Source organism: Mustela nigripes, chromosome 8 (genome assembly GCF_022355385.1).
Source record: "Mustela nigripes isolate SB6536 chromosome 8, MUSNIG.SB6536, whole genome shotgun sequence".
Classification (NCBI taxonomy): Eukaryota; Metazoa; Chordata; class Mammalia; order Carnivora; family Mustelidae; genus Mustela; species Mustela nigripes.
This window is the reverse complement of record NC_081564.1, coordinates 73,550,917-73,571,999: the sequence shown is the minus strand read 5'-3', so window position 1 is coordinate 73,571,999 and position 21,083 is coordinate 73,550,917. Positions and strand designations below refer to the sequence as shown.

Below are 21,083 nucleotides of genomic sequence, written 5' to 3'. Positions count from 1 at the left end.
AACAGGTAAGCCAACAACTGAGATATGGAGATAGGCTAAAAATTAGCCTAAAATTACTTTACCCAGAAAGATTCTAATATAGCAGTAACATTAAAAGTAGTATTTATAAAGACTTTAAAAAATCATTGAAGGAAAAATATCAGTAGGACAAAAGATTAATGGTGTGGAAAATTAGGATAAACAAAAGAATGTTAAATATAATCAGATAAGGACAGATCAGTAAGTATATCTAGAAATCTGCTAATTACTTGACTTGATACCCTATTCATTCATTCTACTTGTAAGATTAATAAAGTAGTCTGGAAATAAGAGCAGCAAATAAAATCATAAGAAAGAAATTGCAATAAATCTACCTGGTATGAAGGTTGATGTGTACCAGCAGGAGCCAACAGAATGAGGTTGACTGACTGTGTCTTATTTAACCAACGACCAAATAATAATCATGATGGCTAACATTTTTTAAGCCCTTACTATTGGCTGACATTTGTTTCATATATATTTATTCTTTTAATCTTTACAACACAATGTTATGAGAGTTACTGTGTCCATTTTGTAGATGAATAAACTAAAGCATAGAGAATTGAAGGACCTTAGGCCACAAAGCTAACAAGGAACTACAAGAGCCCAAGTCGGTCGGGCTCCAGAATCTGCTCTGCCTTTTCTAACATGTAAGAGAAAATATATAACTTGCTAATTAATTTTCAAACCAAATTTGGTATGTTGCAAATATTACCAAAGATATAATTAACCTGCGCCAGATAAATGCGTACCAGTAAGGAATTTGAGAGGCCATATAACTTAGTGGTATAAGGGAATCAAAGAAAGGTCAAAGGAAAACAAATGCAAAGGAAAATAAATTTCAATGGAATTATTAATGAAAACAGGACCAATGTTCATTATTTTAATGTGGATTATCTTCAGCATTTTTATTAACCAGGAGTGCTAGTATGCAGCAACTGTATATATTCAGTGCAGGCAGACATTCAATCTAATCTAAAGACAAAAGGAATTGGAAAGGGGCATTTCTTGAAATCTTCACTGTGTTTGAAACGAATCCTCCCACAGACATTTTTGAGTGCTTCCTGTGTAACTGGGGGAGGACCACAATAGGTAACAACAGAGGATGGTGTGACTGAGTGAAAAGTAGCTCAGAAGAGGAGAGGATTGATGACGATGAGCCCAGCCAGAATCTCAAAGGCTCTGAAGCACAAAGGTCAAGGGCCTAACTTAGGGTTAGCAGAGGACAAGGTGGATCTCAGGTATACTGGTAAGGAAAGTTGGCTGAACCCAGTGATTGGATGAAGATGGGTAAAGGAGGAGTAAGAGCTGCGATGTCCTGGTATGACTGCACCACTAACAGAAAAAGGTGGGTTAGAAAAGATGCGGGGCGAAGAATATAGGCTTAGGTTTTCTAAAACACTGAATATGAAACAATGACAAGATAGCAGAATGGAAATGTCTAGTGGATAAAACCTTTAGGGGCTAGAGTTTAGGCTGAGCCCAATTATAAGGTGACATGTGAAGTTCAATGCATCTGTCCTACATAGAATAAAGAATCTGTTAAGGCCAGAGGAATTCAACATGCGGGCTGATTACTCCTTATAGCATTAAGCTGTGTGATGGGTTACACGTCAGCATTCCAGAATTTACCTTTGGTCTAGAATGGATTATAGCTAGACCTCAGTTGTCACAGTACTATGAATACAATCAATCTTTGCTTCTATTTTTTCCTTCATTATCTGGCCTATGGCAGACCTGGTCATGGTCCACTACAGAAATATAGGTACCTTTCATGACTCATAAGAAAGAGGTTTCTTTATGCTCTTTCTGAAAAGATATCCGTTAGAAACAATGTGACAAGGTGTTTCTGACTAACCAAAAATACAACTATGCCCAAAATTACCCATATATTTTTGATATAATTAAGGCATACTTTGTTTTCATTACCATGTCATATAATGTTTCTTATTATATTTTTTAGTCCAAAGACTCAGTGTTTTATTTGATTCATGTGTATCCTACTATGCATCCACTATGTTCTAGGCACTGAAAAACAGGCTTCAAAAATGAGTTAAGGAACTTAAACTTTTCAATGATAAAGTTCTCTTAATAATTCAAGATTTAGATAAGACTTCGGCCACACTTTCTGGCATACATCACTGCGTTTTTGTGAGCACTACGGCAAAGGAAGTAAACATCTGTATTTCCCACAGTGGATCAGAGACCCCAAGTGACACGGAACAACCTTCGAGAGGAAAACTAGCTAACAGGAGCCTGGGAGAAACTTGTAGAGAGTGGGCAGGTATTTATTACAGAGGCTGGGTTTCAAAGAGATTGGAAAATCAGTGAGACATAATATCAAGTCTGCCAAACCAAAGGCAAATATTGCTAGAGGGAGGATTTTCATTGCTGATTTAACCACACACAAACCTGCAGCTCTAAGGATTCATGGAACTTAATTAGCCTGCTTATCAAGAATACTGCCTACCAACAAAATTTAAGTACTTCATAGAGAGTTACTTTTCTTTTCTTTTTTTTTTCTTTTTAATTAAGCAAAATTCGAGTCAGGTATAGGCCTCAGTTGCTAGCAGTCGCCAGGTAAAAGCGAAGTCAGCAGCACAGAAGGATTTTTAACTACCGAGCTGCATCAGAGTTCTGATTTGCACAATCAGTAGAGAGTCAGCCTAACAGCACAGGCAAGAGTTGCCTTTAGGAAGGAAGAATCTGCACATGCCCTAAGGCAGCCCTGCTTAACTCATCCACCAAAGTGCTCCTCACTGACGACTGTGAACTGGCCCCAGAGTCTACAAACACTCTCACATCTCCATGTGACCTTGCATGTTCTCTACAATTAAGGTAATTTAATTGCAATGTGATGCATTTCCAAGTTTATCTGAATACAATAGCAACCTGTGCTTACTGAAGACTAACCTAAGAATTTCACATCAATTACCTTATTTACTTCTCATGCAAGAACAGGCACTATTTCTTTTTTCTTTTCTTTTTTATTTTTTTTAAAATTTTTTAATTTATTTTCAGCGTAACAGTATTCATTGTTCTTACACCACACCCAGTGCTCCATGCAATCTGTGCCCTCTCCAATACCCACCACCTGGTTCCCCCAACCTCCCACCCCCTGCCCCTTCAAAACCTTCAGATTGTTTTCAGAGTCCATAGTCTCTCACGGTTCACCTCCCCTTCCAATTTCCCTCAACTCCCTTCTCCTTTCTAACTCCCCTTGTCCTCCATGATATTTGTTATGCTCCACAAATAAGTGAAACCATACGATAATTGACTCTCTCTGCTTGACTTATTTCACTCAGCATAATCTCTTCCAGTCCCATCCATGTTGCTACAGAAGTTGGGTATTTGTCCTTTCTGATGGAGGCATAATATTCCACAGTGTATATGGACCACATCTTCCTTATCCATTCGTCCATTGAAGGGCATCTTGGTTCTTTCCACAGTTTGGTGACCGTGGCCATTGCTGCTATAAACATTGGTTGGGGTACAGATGGCCCTTCTTTTCACTACATCTGTATCTTTGGGGTAAATACCCAGTAGTGCAATTGCAGGATCATAGGGAAGCTCTATTTTTAATTTCTTAAGGAATCTCCACACTGTTCTCCAAAGTGGCTGGACCAACTTGCATTCCCACCAACAGTGTAAGAGGGTTCCCCTTTCTCCACATCCCCTCCAACACATGTTGTTTCCTGTCTTGCTAATTTTGTACGCACTATTTCTACTACCTTTACCGTGCGGAAGCTTCAGCTCAGATAGATTGAGAAACTTCCCCAAGGTTATGAAATTCACAAGCGGTGGAGATGGGATGCAAGCTGCCCAGTTTCTAATTCATCTTCTCTGATACATTACACTGCAGCATTTTAATGGACTTTGTAGTTAAATTCGCTAACTCTTCCTCCTTGGTGAGCTAAGGCACAGCTCAGCAAACCTTTCCTGTAAAGGGCCACATAGTAAATATTTTCAGCTTTGCAGACCATGTAAGGTCTTCGCTGGCGACAATGACTCAATTCTGCTGTAGTGTGACAGCACCACACATGGCCCTCAAAGCAAGGAGCGTGGCTGTGTTCCAGAGAGCTTCATTTACTGAAAGGGGCGGGGGTGATCTCGGCAAGAGCTTGAGAACGCTCACGTAGACTTCATGCTCTATACAGATATGCATATGTATTCTGTGGCTTTGTATCATCTCCTACTGTGTGTGTTTTGGAAGAACATGTAGGAAGAAAATGGATTAAAAAAAAAAAAAAACAGCAGCCAATGCCAAAAAGTAAGGGGAAGGGGATTTAGTGCTTCTATGCTCTATGCTCTCTGTTACCAACCAATCTAGTAACGATGACAGGGAATCTGCATGTTCACCCTCTTCCCCCCCAGTCCTGTGTTCTCTGCATCCTGGATAGACCACAGCAGATTCTCCCATCAGCTGTGACTCTCCCTGTATGGTGGTTACATCTTATCTTTCCACCTAATTGGAACCCCACCCCCTAGAGTCCAGTGAATTTACTAATTATCGTCTCTGCATGTTTTAGGTTCTATTTCCATGTCTCTGTGCGTGCTAGGAAAACTGTCCCACTCTCTCTGTCAACTGATTCCAATAGCTGGTCAGGAAATGCAGTACTGCATTCCCAGTTCAAACTCCCTAGTCCTTGGATTCACCTCTAAGACATCATTTCTGAACATGCCAATTACACTTGTGCATTCTGTTTCAACAGCTTACTCGCTTATTTCAAATACTACAACACTGACACCATAAAAGATTTAAGAGAATCCCCGAAGTGTCACTGGCACTGGATGTAACTGGTGACCGGCAAAAGCAGTTAAGACTTAGAGATGTAGCTTCATTTTCCTGTTCTCAGTGATCAGAAGAAAAGGTAACCTTTATTTTCATACAGAACTGGAAGGTGAAGGTTATTCAGTCATATAAAACTAACGGTAATCTGGGACATCAAAATCAAGAAGCTGAAGTGGACAAAAATCTGGAGGCACTAAAATGTCTAAATGTACTAAAATGATGGACAGAAAATAAAACAGGCTAAGAATGACATTACAAATTCCTGTTAAGAAAGAATGCCTTTGATTAGTAAGTGTATCCTAAGTAATTGAATTAAAAAGAATAGAATATCCAAATTATTATGTTTTTTGCATGTTCCAAAAACCTGCATTGAGACATTTGCCCATAATGCATCAGGTTTCTCTCTGCTGGTTTTGCCAACTGTGTCTTGTCCAGTAACAGTCTTCCCTCTGCTTTCTCTGCTAGTAATGATATACTCTCATTTTTAAAAACTGTCTTACCAGAATAGATGCTGAAAACGCTACTTGAAGAATCTGTCCCTTTTAGGAGAGAATCTTACAAACAACATGGAACTTAATTTTTAAACAAGTATTTAGAGTGATTTCACTGCTCGGAGTTCAGAGTAAAACAAACAAACAAACAAACATGGCCACCAATAAGGAGTTAATGTCTAAAAAAAATTGACATCCACCCTCTACGCTCTCACACAAAATGCACACTTACACATTAGAGACTGAGAATGTTTGCATAAAGAAACGTGTTCAACATTCCAACAGTATCCCCTAAACTTGTCTGACCCCTGAAATTTTTACCCCCAACATCTATTAGCAGCTCTTAGAACTACTGTTTTCATGGAAAGCAGCCAGGGAAGCTTTTGGAGAATTAATTAATAGCCTATTAAATTTTAGAGGCAGTATAAAATTTTAGATATATCCTTACGAATTTCTTTATATTTCTTCTGGAGATTCCTAATACAGTTGACTACATACTTATCTAACATAGTTGAATATAATTCCTAATACGGTTGAATAGATCAGCATTGATAAATGCTATAATGAAACATAAGAAGTTATGACTTGGACTATTTATCAATGAGCTCTATAAATTCACCATGTTCACAGGGGAGCTTAGCCCTGGTTTTGCCATTTGTTAACAGTATGACCTCTGGGATAAAGAGATTTAAAGCCTCTCTTGGAGCTTTGATTCACTTATATCTAAAGTGGGGCCAGACTTGCCCTGTCTAACCAACTGGTACATTCTGAGAATCAAGTGATCAAGATGAAAATTAAAATCAAGAACAATTCTTCATAAACAATAAAGTGTTATAAAAGTACAACAAGATTTATAAAAGTATAAAAATAATATATTATCTCATCAGTTTCTTTTTTCTTCTTCTTTTGAACACTGGCTAGGATGCTGTCTTAGAATTGCCAAATCCCTTGTTTTACTTAGAAAATTAATTTTTGGTTAGTCATTAATCATAACGTACATCAAACATTTTCAGAAAATGCCTGGTGGGGGTGCCTGAGTAGCTCAGTCAGTTAAGTGTCTGCCTTTAGGTCAGGACATCCCAGGGTCCTAGGATCAAGCCCTCTTGGCTCTCTGCTCAGCAGGCAGTTTGCTTCTCCCTCTCCCTCTCCCCCTCCCCCCTGTTCATGCTCTCTGTCAAATAAATAAAATCTTAAAAAAAAGAAAAAAAGACAATGCACGGCAAAAATAGAAGAATCAGAAAACTGTTTAAATGTAGAGACTTATTGCAAAGTAGCTGGCGAGCAGAATCACCTTTCTCTAGGCTCTATTATGAACCCATCCGTAGCAGCCCTTCGATGCCAGTGAATAAAGACAGTAGGGCTCTATATTCTTTGAGTCCTTCATTAAACTATTGATCCCTTTAGCATTATCCATAATGTTCCAGCAGCTCAGCACGTCAACTGGTGAAGTGCTAGTCTCTCACTCCTTTCAATAACTTCCACACTTTATGGAGAGGAAGTCACAGTGATTTATTTACCTGACATTTTCCAGTCCGGATGTCGTACAGGGCCACTGAACCATGGCGAGCTCCAACCGCTATTCTGTGATTCCGCTCATAATAGCTGACCATGTAGAACCTGAATTGAACATTTTAACAAACAACAAAAACAAAACAAAAAACCCAGGTGAGATGACCTGCACATGGAAGTGGACAAAACGTATCTCAAAGATAGAAGTCAGCTCTGATACATATTTTTAAATAAATATATCTATAATTAATACATTGAGATTTTTCAGAACTGTTTCATTTTAGTAACTCTTAAAGTCAACTGACAGATAAACATTGCAAATTACCACTTAGGCTATGGATAATTATTTTCAGTAGAAAACAACTTCATCATTACAAACACCTTTGAATTTTCAAGCAAGAAATAGGGTCAAATAAGGTTTAATAAGAAAACTCAGTTTTGCTATAGTCATTATTATGCAAATACTTCTACTTAAACAGAATGGAAAAGATGAAAAGGCTTACATATTCAATCCAATTATGTTCTCACATTTTATTATAGTATCAAGGAGTGAAACATACTTTCTAGCAGATCATAAAAAAGCTACACTAATGTTATGCTTAAGTACATATCAATAATTTAGAATGAAATTAGCAAGTTATCCATAAGGAAAAGGCAAAATCTGGCAAATTCCATAGATTTTCCACATTTACTGGTTTCTCTAAATGACAGCTATGACTAAAGGTAGTACAAGGAAGCACATTTGGTACTTATTTGGCATTACATGAAAAGAATACTGAGGGAGGATGATTTGAAGGTTATAAGAGGTTGATTTATTTTTATTTACTTCTTTTTTTCTAAGTTAATTTGCATGAGTGGATTAGGTATCTGAATTCCTGATCTATGCTTTGCCATAAAGATTTCCCGGCCATCTGGCTAGAGCCTGGGAAGAAATAAATAAAAATCACTACAAGTGTAAATAAGGTATGATTTTCTATCCCCAATGAATTCTGAATACACCTTCCCATTATCTAGTGCTATTGTCTCGGTAGGAGTTGCCCAGATGAACAAGTGGCCTACGTTAAATATTTATGAGGATATCCCATCAATTCTACCACACATTCCTTGACTTTTTTCTCTGTGGTCGTCCTACCAACCTAACTTTTCTGCTACCATTTTTTTAAAAGATGGGCAGGAGAGGGAAAGGAGAGGACAGCAAGGAAATATTTCTCTAATGCTTTCTTGAAATGGAGTAAAAACACCTACAAGGTCACGTGACGACATTTCTGAAATTCTGGTAAGAGAGGCTGGGAGACAGACTAGAGTTTTAAATGTGAACATTTTGAAACCAGCGACATTGTGATGAAGCCATCTAGGCATGGGATGGCATTAGGACATTCTCACACAGTTCGTCAATCTGGAAAATGATACACTCAGTTTTAAAACCTTTTGTTTGTTCCTTATTAGCAAGTGATGGATTCATTAATAGTTCTGTCCTATCCCTAAGCCTTACCCAGTAGAACAACTCCTTTCCCTTCAGTGGAAGATTAACGCTTCATTTTTCAGTCGCACGAGAGAGACACTACTTTACCTCCTGCTGGTTTTGGTTTTGCTGTGCTCAGGCAGTGGGATGTCCTCTCTGTACACTGGCTGGAGGGGAGGAAAGGCACTAAAGGCTCCTGACACACATGAAGCTTCCCCACTACTGAGTGGCTAGGGTAAGGCTGTTTCCTCAATGCTTTCCTGTCTGAAGCATCACATTATGCTACCGCAACAGAGAAGGCAGGGATGGGCATTCAAAATCCGATGCACCTATATTTGAAAATTTAAAAAATGCCCTAGAAGAGTTTAAGACCTTCACTATTTTGTTATTCAATCATTACAGTGGTTTAAGTGTCGGGCATCACTATATAGCTACACTGACATCTACACACACAGTTAACTCGCAATTACAGTAACATGGAACATACTACCTAACAAATGCTTTAGCGAATATTTATTCTGTTCAGGTTAATAGCCACAGGAAAATGAAATTTCAGAAGTATTTTTAAAATCTATTCTTAAACTTCGCACAGATGTAGCTGCAATACTGCTGAAATCTTTCTGTAAAACGTGACTGTAATTACCCCTCAAAATAATCCTTTTCAAAAGAAATCTGTGCTGAAATACATTTATGTGGACAAAATTTACTTAAACCAGAATTTCAAAAGTTTCTGATACACTGGCTGTCTTCTATGCTCCGATATGAACCTCATCCTTCTATATCATCTGTAAACACCATTATTTATGGAAGAAAAGAATTCAAATCTATTCTTGGTATCACATCTTTAGTTTCCCTGAAAGGACCATACATTACAGGTCTGCATTTGTCATTCTTTGCAATTTATTGCTAGAGTAATACTTCTAAGCAAGATCTTAAACAATTCTGGACAGTGAAGGTCTTGGGGCACGTTTTTTATCTTTGGACTTCTTGTTAAACTTTTTATTCCCTTAACAGTATCTCTTTCAACACAAGAAATCTGTGGTATAAATATATGTAGTCACTTCACAAGTATCTACTCTGGGGAGAGACAGGCTGTAGGGAGTCTATCTCTGCCGAGGGTTTCCAGAACCCAGCATACCCCTCAACTACTCTCCACTGAGTACTAGTTTTCCATTGAGGGACTGTGAGATACGCATTAGTTGCCCCTACCCCAAAAGGTGGTTGAAGAGGAGGATCCACTACAGTTTTAAAAATTATTCTCGATGTGACCTGAAAGTCTTAAATTCCTACATGAAAGTCTTAAACTCCTTCATAATTTGGAAGGGGGTGCTCTCAGAGTAAGGACTGATGTGAGCTGAGTCTTCTAAAATGGTACTTCAGCTCCCAGTTCACTACATCAACAATGTGTCACTTGGGCAGCTTTCTTGGGTAACAATCTGGTAAGAATCCTTTTATTATATTCAAATCCGAACAAGGAACTTGGCCCATCACAAGGAAACTCTACTAAGTCAGAGAGAACACTACCATCCAAGTACATGAAAGAAAAATAATCTGGAATCCAGTAATGTTACAAAATATATTTCTTACTGGGTCTGGGGTGGTCATCATCCAAGAAATTTAGTCACTGGCCCCACACTTTCATTACTGCCCACATGCAACTGGGGTGATCCTTTTCTTTTTATTCCCAATAAATAAATATTTATTTATCTCAAATCATTCTTTTGGCAATATTTTAAATCACTTCTGTCCTTTGAAAATTACCATGGCCTCAGGGTTCCTTTGACAGACTCATCTTCCAATTACTCTGATAATTTTTTAAATTTTATACTTTAAAAAAAATTTTTTATTAACATATATTATTTGCTCCAGGGGTACAGGTCTATGAATCATCAGGCTTACACATTTCACAGCACTCACCATAGCATATACCCTCCCCCGTGTCCATAACCCAACCACCCTCTCCCTACCCACCCCTACCCCCAGCAACCTTCAGTTTGTTCTGTGAGATTAAGAGTCTCTTATGGTTTGTCTCCTTCCCAATCCCATCTCATTGATCCTTTTCAACCGTGAATTAAATCACCTTTCTCTCATGTTCACAACAATCCTTCAAGATCCTTGTGACAGGACCCCATCTCTCAGACTTCATCTTCTCTCTTCCTGTTCACTCTGCTCTAGTTACACTGATTTCCATGTACTTTCTCGAATATGCCAAGAGTGTTTCCACTTGGGGAACCTGGGTGGCTCAGTTGTTAAGCGTCTGCCTTCGGCCAGGTCATGAACCCAGGGTCCTGGGATCAAGCCCTCTGTCAGGCTCTCTGCTTACTGGGAAGTCTGCTTCTCCCTCTCCCACTTCCCCTACTTGTGCTCCCTCTCTAGCCATGTCTCTCTGTGTCAAATGAACAAATAAAAGCTTTTTTTTTTTTTTTTTTAAAGAAGGTTTCCACTTTGGAGCTCTAACACTTGCTGCACCCTCCACTTGAAAACTTCATCTGCCTGATATCTCCATGGCTTGTACCCTCCCTTCATTCAGGTCTTTGTTCCAAGGTGATCTTGACTAAGATCTTCATAGGCCACCTTATCTAATATAGCAGCCCTTCCTCCATTATCCTGTAGTCCATTATCCTATTTTGTCTTTAATGTACTTAACCATCCCTGATATCAAACAATATTTTGCTTATAGCTCGTTTCTCTCCACCAGAGACTTTATCTTTTGCTGAATGTATGAATACATAAATGTGGTCCAAATGAGCAGTAAAAAGTAATGCAGTAAGAAGTTCAAACACTATGCCTATCCCCCAGTGAACTAGTGTAAAAACTATGCAAAACATAATGATTTTTATGGCCAATGAGTATTTTATAGGGTCTAAAATAATAATAATTGAGATGGGGAAATAAAAGAAACAAAACATGTCCAAAAAAGTTAGGCAGAAGAAACAGAAGTCAAGAAACTGCCATGATCCCTCTAAAAATAAATTTTTAATTGAGACAAGTAACTGCAGATTTATATGAAATTATCTATAAAGGTCTCTGTCATCTGGGTATGTTAGCATGAGGCTGACAGTTGCATACTGGAAACTATTTAATTATACCTTAGGGAACTAGAAAAGATTACTTGAACTGAGATTCAAGAAGGCAAATATAGTCTAAATAATGATGCATACAAGAAAGTATGTATTTTTGGTATAAATGTTGTTATGGAAATAAAAACTATGCTGTGAATCTGCCAGATATATTGCCACATGTAAATGTCAATGAACGTGGTATTATCACACAAAACATAGTTAAAAGAAATAATAACTTATCGATCATCAAGAAACACTGGAATAGGTTATTTTTCCAAAGCTGTCTCTGTGACTTCAACTTTCCATGACTAAGTCACAGTGGGGTGTCAGCCACCCCACAAATGGGTGTGAAGCACAAATGTGAATTGAGTGCAGGATCCTGGAGCAAATCATTTTGCTTACAGAGTTCGCCAACACCCAGTGCCTGTCTCTAAATAACTTTGGTACTCTCTATTTATAGTCTCCTTTAAATTGATGACCTTTTAATTTTTATTAAAAATCACCTTCAAATAAGAGAACACTGATGTGAAATTTAAAAGTCAATTTGGAAACACAAAGGAAAAGGCAATACCCAACTCTTGGCAAAAATACGATTTGGGAGGAACCTAGAAACCGGTAACATCCCTTTCTTAACCATGACTTTGGTATTTTCCAATGATTTCAGGATGCTGAGTTACTATTGTCTATCATATCCTTGAGCATTAAAAAGCAACAAGAAACACTCTGTTGATAATCCAAAATTAATCTCCAGGTTAACAGGAAACCATCTAAAATCTAAGGATGTCGAACAGAATGTGGGATATAACCATCTACAATTTAGAACTATTTACAATTCTCTAACTACATGACTTGGAGCTAACATGTACTGAGTACTGATGGTAGAACAAGCACATGTACTTTCATAAGCCATTGAGATACTAGGATTACTGAGTGGCTTTTAGAAATTCTTGATGTTGATTTAAAATGGTTCACAAACTTTTGACTCTTTTTGTTAAAAAGGTCTCAAGCCATATGTACTGGTAAAAAAACCCAAAACACTGCCAATAGGTACGTAGTAAAAAGGAAGTCCTCCTTCTCACACCCCTCCCTTACCAAGGATGAACGACTGTCAAGGATTTGGTGGGACTTCTGAGAGATTTTTCTTTTTTCTTTTTTTATGCTGGATATGCATAAAAATTTCTTGATTAATGTAAACAAAAATTATTTAAAAGCTAATCAACGCTCTGCATCCCTGTACTCATCGGGCATTCCAGATGAGGGCTCAGACTTTCTCAATATCCACAACATGTTCCCAATAACCCACAAAAAAAACCTGAAGCCCTAAACACAGGCAAACCTGTTCTGTGGGAAAGGAAAACAGGCCTTCCGCAGCACAGCGACGTGCAGAAGACACTCACCATCGAAGGCACCACTGACAAGGCACCTGCCCCAAGCCCTGTGCCGGCCAGTATGAGATGCCAAAAAGCTCTTCTGAGGGCCACCACGTGAGGGCTAGGAAAATAATGAGGAGTAGGTTTTCAAAGCACTGGCCGTCAGCTCTCACAGGCGCACCCCTGCCATCAAGGGCAGGGGCACTCCGTCAAGCAGGAGGTACTCCACAAAATGTGTATCGACACTGCCCCCAGAACCCTAGGTCCCCGTGCTGCTCATGTGTTTGCAAGACTTACCCGTGTGCAAAGTGGCTTTGGCGAAGGCACCAGTTCAAGGGGACCTGTGTTAGTTTTGTGGGGGCGTGAGCAGTAAAGGGCAGGGAAATGTTTTCTAGAAGTGCTTCTTTCCAAGGGAGGGCACCAGTTCAAAAGACAAAAAGGAAAAAAAATCCCTCATTCTGGGATGGTGATGGATACGGGTGAATTCCATTTGAAAGTCATCACCTCCTGTCCAGCCTCTTGTCAATTTTCAAGAGTCAACAGATATCTTCTGAATAACACTGTTAAATATTTAATAGGCGAATTACTTCCCTTCTGGAAGAACTTGTTATGGGCACACTGTAGCTGGAAACACCTCCTATGTTGTACAGGCAGCAGCATTTCCCCAAGGGAAATAGTGTGCATGTTAAGGATGTATTGGTGCCTGGGAAAGAGTTCTTATTGCCTGACTCTGCCACTGAGTAACTTTGTGACCTGGAACAAGTCACCTGCCTATTCCTTGGTTTCTTGGTTTCCTTATATGAATGCAGGAACAGTAAGAGTACGGTTGTTGTGGGAAATAAATGAGCTAATACATGCACAGCACTCAGAATAGTGCCTGGCCCACAACAAACGCTTCCTATCGTGAGTACACGCACACTTCAGCACCTTTCATCACCATCACCATAACCAGCATCATCTGCACCTCTGAAGATAGGCTACAGAAAGAATCAAGTGCTATTAACATGCTAAATAAGGGAAATGAAAGCTCCCACATATTTCATACTTATTTCTTAAATACTTGTGATTTGCCAATATAACCTGATAGTAACTGCAAATTATTTTAGTTTCAGCTTAAAGTTGCTGATACTAATAAAAGGGATTTTGGGTTGAAACTCCATGTATCATTTCAAACAGTCTGAAAAGTAACCTTTCTTTCCATTATACAGGGAAATGGAATAGTCCTGGAAGCTTTAGCTTTGTTTTGTTTTATGAAGAACTTTAATATTGAAAAAACAGTCTTTCTGTCATAGAGTTTTTAGGAGTAGGGAAATGGACTAAAATGGTTTGAGAGTGACTTCTATTCACCAAAGTAAAGGGTTAACATCTGTAGTTATTATAGAAAGTAGACAATAAAATGGTAACCAATTTAAGAATTTTCCTGGAAGTTAGCATAGAAGCTGTTTACATCTATTATTACTGTTTACATCCTATTATTGTTATCACCATATGGGATAAGAACAAACCACAGGTTTGGAGGAGTTTTTTTTTTAAAAATGAGCTTATGCACTGTTCTAAAGTAGATGGTATTCATTTCCTTACTGGATTTTAAGTGCCCATTTAGGGTGAACAGAGCTGAATCAGCTTTTCACTTGAAAAGCAGAATCAATCAGTCTGTCTACATAATAACAAAGTTTAAGAAAAGGTAAACTGGCTCTGAAAATACAGACTTTTAACTCTTCTGTCTAGATTTTTTTTTCTCATTCAGCTCAAAAGTTTACTTGTTTTACTTTGATTTTATGGACTCTTCTCTATGTTACAGCTTTAACAGTTTTACCAATGATTATTATTTACTTGAATTTTCTAATATATATCAAATTTAAATTTTTTTAATTTTTTTTTTTTTTGACAGACAGAAATCACAAGTAGGCAGAGAGGCAGGCAGAGAGAGAGAGAGAAAGGGAAGCAGGCTCCCTGCTGAGCAGAGAGCCCGATGCGGGGCTCCATCCCAGGACCCTGGGATCATGACCTGAGCCGAAGGCAGAGGCTTCAACCCACTGAGCCACCCAGGTGCCCCATATATATCCAATTTAAAAGAAATACACACTCAGCGTAAAAAAGAAACACAGAGAACACAGAAAAATAAACAGTTAAGAAAGTTACGCTTTACTACCAACCCCTTCAGCACCTCAGGTAATCCTGAGAAATACTTTGGAGTATGCCCCTTCCAGATTTTTCTCCTCTTCATATGCACATACATACAAGCATGAATATAAATCCTCACAGTTTTCTTCTTCAAAAATGATTTTTATGTGCCCTTCTGAAACTACTAATCTCTCCGTGAGTTACTCTTCTATTTCTGTCTTCCCAGATCAGTAGAAATGGACTGACCTCAATCTTTTTAACAGCTGTATGGTATGTCACAGATCTAGTATCTTTTAATGGGAACAACTGTTGGCAAACAAGAACTACATTTAGAGGACATGAGCGAATAAAAATGTTTTAACATAAAGTACATTTTCTACATGAAATCATGCTAAGGGATTCCCAACAAAGGTCAGCTAAGAGATAATGAGCTAAATCCAGCAAAACCATAAAAACATTTTAGATTCCAGGGTCAATACTACTAAAATGCTGATGATTTATCCATTTATAATTAATTAGAGAAATTTATACCCGGAGCCCTTTCAAGTTAGTTTCCTCCTTGCCGCTACAAAATCTGTTTAGTATCTACTAAGAAGTCCAAGTATTTGAGCCGTTGAATATATAGTTCAGGCCTATGCATAGACTGTTTGAGAACTCCCTCATTCTTGGCAATGAAATATGCAACGTAAAAGCATATGCACTATAATTTTTGCAAAGCAATCACTGATTCATTAGTTAGAGATTCACAACCACATTTAAAATACTGTTTTAGTCAATGACAGCCGATTCTACATATGGAAGTACCTCAGATTTTGGAGTTAGAAGGATTTGTTGGCCTCATAAACATCTACTCATCATTTTATGTTCAGCGAAGACATCACCAGTTCTCTTTTTCCCTCCAGCACACTACTAGCCGCTCCCTCCTTCTTCATTCCTTCCCATCCGCCCACGTGCCCTGGAGACCCTTTTATCAGAGCCTTACGACATCTCTCCGATGCACCGGCTGTCTCTGCCAAGCCGGCGTGAAGGCTTCTGAAGCAGACAGAGCCATGCCCCACTGACCAGTGCAGCTGAGCAGCCCGGGCTGGCCAGGCACCGCACACACAGAACAGACGCACGTTATGTGGCCGCTGAGTCAGGGAATCAAGTCTGCAGAAAACCTTACTCCTCCAGAAAAGCCCCACGACTGCTTAAAAATTATTTTACTTTGTTAAGTCACCTGAACTCCATGTATTGATTCTTATTTATTCGGTGACTTTTTTTTCCAATTTTGGAACTGGGTGCTATGATTTATCATTTATCTGGCAAAACCCAGTCAATTAGAATATTTCTTTTCATACCAATTTTCAATTCAAAAAATAAACATTATCGAGCATTACTTAGAATAACCGGATGGCATAGACCATAACAGAGTGACTAATTAATTAAAATTTCTCATCACTGAATGATTGAGAATGATACGCTGTCATCAAAAATAAATACTGAATGCTCGCCATTACACATCACTTAAGTTCATATTGATTTCTTGACTCTTATAATAGATTATGTATTTTTTTAAATGGACTTTATTTTTAAAAGAAGATTTTATTTATTTTGAGAGAGAGAAGGAGAGAAAGTGTGTGTGAGCAGGGGGTAAGGACAGAGGGAGAAGAGGGAGAGAAGTAGACTCCCCACTGAGCAGGGAGCCTGACTCCCTCATCATGCCCTCCCCCCACAATGCAGGGCTCAATCCCAGGACCCTGAGATCATGACCTGAGCCAAAATTAAGAGTCCAATGTTTAACTGACTGAGCCACCCAGGCACCCCAAAAATGGACTTCACTTTTTTTTTTAAGATTATATTTATTTATGTGAGAGACAGAGTGAGAGAGAGAGAGAGAGCAAGCGGGGAGGGCTGGGGAGGGAGAAGCAGATTCCCCTTCTGGGCAGGGAGCATGATGTGGGGCTCGATCCCAGGATCCCACCTGAGCTGAAGGCAGATGCTTAACTGACTGAGCCACCCACTGACTTTACTTTTTAGAGCAGTTCTGGGTTCACAGCAAAACTGAGCAAAAAGTACAGGGTTTTCCCAAATACTCCTCGCCCCCAACACGCACAGACTCCTCTATTATCAATACCTACCTCCCAAGAATGGTCTATTTGTTACAAATGATGAATTTACGATGGCACATTATCATCACTCCCAGTCTGCAGATTATATTAGGACTCATTCTTGGTTTGTCCATTCAATGGGTCTGGACAAATGTAAAATGACGCATTCACCATTCCAGAATCACACAGAGTAATTTCTCTGCCCTAGAAACCCTGTGCTCCACCCACTCACGCTCTCTTCCCACGAACCCCCTTGGTAACCACTGATCTTTTTTATTGACTCCACAGCTTTGCCTTTTCCAGAATGTCATATAGTTGGAATCAAACAGTATGTAAGCCTTTTCAGATTGGCTTCTTTCACTGGGTAATAAGCATTTAGGGTTCCTCCACATCTTTCAAGGCTTGACAGCTCATTTCTTTTTAGTGCTGAATAACATTTCATTGTCTGGATATACCACAAATAATAGGCTTTTAAAAGCACAATGGTGATTCTATGTTAAAACTATGTTCTGATTTCTACCTAATTGACTTTTTCCACAGAACTTCAACAGGTTAAAAAAAAAGTGTAATAAAATAGGTACTTCTCGTGTTTTCTTTTTAAAACCTTTAACTTATTTTTCATACTAATTGAGTCCTTTGTTCATTAAATAATCTGGTGTTGGTTCAGATTTGATAGTTAATTACTTGAAAGAATTTTAGGGAGAGCATTAAAGAAGCTGCAGCGTCCTTACATTAAGAGCATATAACATGTCTCAGATCTTACTAAGAGATAGGATGATTGGTAATCATATATTAATAAATGAGTAATGAGGAAAGATTTTAACACTTTCGGGCTCTAGCTTGCACCAGGTTATTACGCACTGGAAAGCCCCTCATTTTCCAGAGGAGGAAACAGAAGCCTACAGACATGTCCAAGGCTGCCCAGCTGGGTGTGATAAAGGCAGGAACCCCCCCCCCCCCCACAATCCAGAACTCACGTCCCACTGCCGGCAGTCCCAGGCGTGCTTAGAGCAGTTCTTGAAGCATGCTCTGTGTCAGGCCCGCCTTGGTAGGAACACTAAGATGCTATTTTCCCTTTTCACTCTCATTTTCTCAAGCATGTAGCTGACATCCAGATTCTCCATGGTGTGAGCTATCACAAGCAGAAGCAGATACGAGAATCTGGCTGACTTCTACTGCAGACGTGGTAGATTGGAAAAAACCCAAAATGATGCCATTCTTCTAATTTGCCTTGTTTTAGAAAATATAATCTTTCATTAAAATATTACTTATGTGAACATTTAACAGATTACTTTGAAACTTCTTAATTTTAATTTCAAATATTGCAGCAAATATGGGTTATATTGATAGTTATAACCCACATAAAAATTCTCTGGGGTCCTCGGGGTGCTTGGGTGGCACGGTAGCTGGCACAGGAGGTGACTCCTGGCTTTGGCTCAGGCCATGATTCGAGGTTGTGGGATCCAGCCCCACATCAGGCTCTGTGCTCAGTGCAGAGTCTGCTTTAAATTCTTTCTCCCTCTCCCTCTGCCACTCCTGCTCACGCTCTCTCTAATAAATCTTAAAAAACAAACAACAACAAAAAAAACTTAAAAATAAAGATTTTATTTATTTATTTGACAGAGAGAGATGACAAGCAGGGAGAGATGCAGGCAGAGAGAGAGGAGGAAGCAGGCTCCCTGCTGAGCAGAGAGCTCGATGCGGGGCTCGATCCCAGGACCCTGAGATCATGACTTGAGCCGAAGGCAGCGGCTTAACCCCCTGAGCCACCCAGGTGCCCCGGGGCCCTCAATAATTTTTAACTGAGACCAAGAGGGTTGAGAATTATTGACTTAGAGTCTCCTCTCTTTGAAAAAGTAGACTCTCATTTTCTCTCTCTCCTTCTATGTGGAGGGTGTGTGTGTGTGTGTATGCGTGTATAGAATATATATTTTAAGATTTCATATATAATCCACACCTTTGAGAATCTGGTTTCAATGAAATAAAAGCAAGCTAAATACAGAGTAAGTGCTTAGGCTGCCAAGAAGAGACTATAGGATAACTTTGGAATCAACAGGATGAGATGCGATTTAGGACTGGGAAGAGGCAGCCGAGGAGAAGAGGAGGCTAGGACGGCAGACGTGACAGAGGGTGAAGGAGCTGCCTGCCCTGTCCCTTTGTCCCAGCAGCAGGTCCTGTGAAGCCTCGCTGCGGGCACAGGGTCTTCGGGTGCGTTCTCTCAACAGCTAGGGGTGCTGGGAACGTTAACAGGAAAGCGACCAGACAGGGCCCCTGCTCTCAAGCACCTAACGAGGAAGTGCAAATATGGACAAGGTGACTTCGGATGACATCAGCCCGATGCAGATAAAACGGCAGTGTTATAGTGGTGGTGGAGAGGCCGTGCGAGACGGGGGGTCAGGGGAGTGGACGTGAATGAGGAGACCAGACAGGCCACGTCACGATCTGGAGGAGGGAATAGCAGGAACCAAGGTCCTGGAGGAAATACGTGCGGGTCTATGCAAGGAGCAGAAAAAAAACACTGAGGTGCTCTCAGCACAGTGAGTTTGAGATTAGGATTTGGAGAATACAGGTCTAACCCGTTTAACATAGTATCTGTAACACGAGTCCTTAAATGATGGTAAGTCTGGCCGCCAGCTTGTTGGTATCACAGCGCGTAACACACAAAGTCCAGGGTCAAGCTGGCCCCCTTCCGAGAGCAGCGGCACCGCACTGCGGTGAGAGCCAGGAATCCCTAGAAAAGCGAAGGGTCCTTTAAAGTAAGTAGGATCGATTTCAGGATTTGTACTGAGCCTCAGAAAAACTAATCCCTAGTCTTCCTGAAGTCTAGCCTACCTCCTCCTCGGGCACTGGATCTGGGAAAGGTTATGATATAACCTATCTATCAATCTTGGGGATTTAAGGGCTGCAGAGTGTGCAAGAGCTTTAATTAAGAAGAAGTAAGTTTCCCATTTCAGGGCAACAAAAGGCTCTGCTACATCAGCCTCAGAGGGTGGTGTGCACACGCCTCGGGGCCTCGGGTTCCTGTTAGGAAGTGTGTGAGATCAAAACTACTTCTGTGAGATATTGAGGTATCACTCGATCTGTTCTTTGTGTTGACTCTGCACGGCCGGTGTCAGAGCAAGGCCAAGTATGGTGCTGGTGCGTTAGCCTCAGCCAAGGCCACGGCCCTGTGGTCTACTGGCTGCCATTACATCTTCACGGCCACGCGCTGCTGGCAAGCAGAACTAAACCCCAAGGCATTTTCACTTGAGAATGTCCCTGATGAGGCAGCAAAAATTATTAACTTTATTTACATTCTGACCCTTGAGCACCTGTTGTTTTAACATTCAGTGTGACAACACGGGAAGGGCACAGAAAGCCCTCCAGTATGCAGCAATCTGAGCGTTGTCTCAGGGAGAAACACTTGTGTGATCAAGGAGCAAGTTAAACCAGCTGTTTGTTTGTTTGTTTGTTTTTCCCACATGACACTGTTTGTACTTGAAAGTATAACCCCAGAGACAAACTGTGGTTATCGGGACCTGGTTTTTTGGTAGACATTTTCTTGAAAATCAACTACTTTATTCTTGTCCAAGAAAACAACTGACAGAACTTGCTGCCAATGATAAAATTCAGGCTTTCAGGTACAAACGAAAACTCTGGCTTCCTACACCACACTGGCTTTTTCAGGAGATCAGCAGTAAATATTAGCAAAAGTGATGTTTTTGATACTGTGTGTTGCAATATGACAATATATGGACAACTACATAACTCAGGAACCAGTACTTTCCAAAGACAAATGCATAATGTCACAAAGTCATACATGGGAGAAAGACCCATTCAAAGTGCAAGATGTACCAATGGGTTTAATACAACAGCATGAAAAGTTCATTATGATTACAGATTCTACATTGTAGCTAACCTTTAAAAATGATCACATGACCACATGTTGCGTTTTGGTGAACTTCTGAAGAAGATGCAAAATTATATTAAATTATATTAAAAAGGCTTATTGAAACATTTTCAACTCTGTATCTATGTGAGGCCAGATTTTTCACCACACACTCAATTAAAACACATATGGCAACAGAGTAAAGACAGGCACAGATATGAAAGTCCATCTGTCTCCTATTAAGTCAGACATTAGAGAAATCTGAAAAAATGTTAAGCAATGCTACTTTCTCAGTAT

General features: G+C 39.7%; 1 protein-coding gene across 1 annotated transcript in view; it reads right to left on the bottom strand.

Annotated features, from left to right (window-relative positions):
• The window catches only part of WDR7 (WD repeat domain 7), a 362,705-nt gene that overhangs the window by 64,845 nt on the left and 276,777 nt on the right, over positions 1-21,083 (bottom strand). Inside the window, exon 26 of the mRNA XM_059409727.1 lies at positions 6,819-6,918. Coding sequence (XP_059265710.1) covers positions 6,819-6,918 — 100 coding nt within the window. The remainder of the gene's footprint in view (positions 1-6,818; positions 6,919-21,083) is intronic.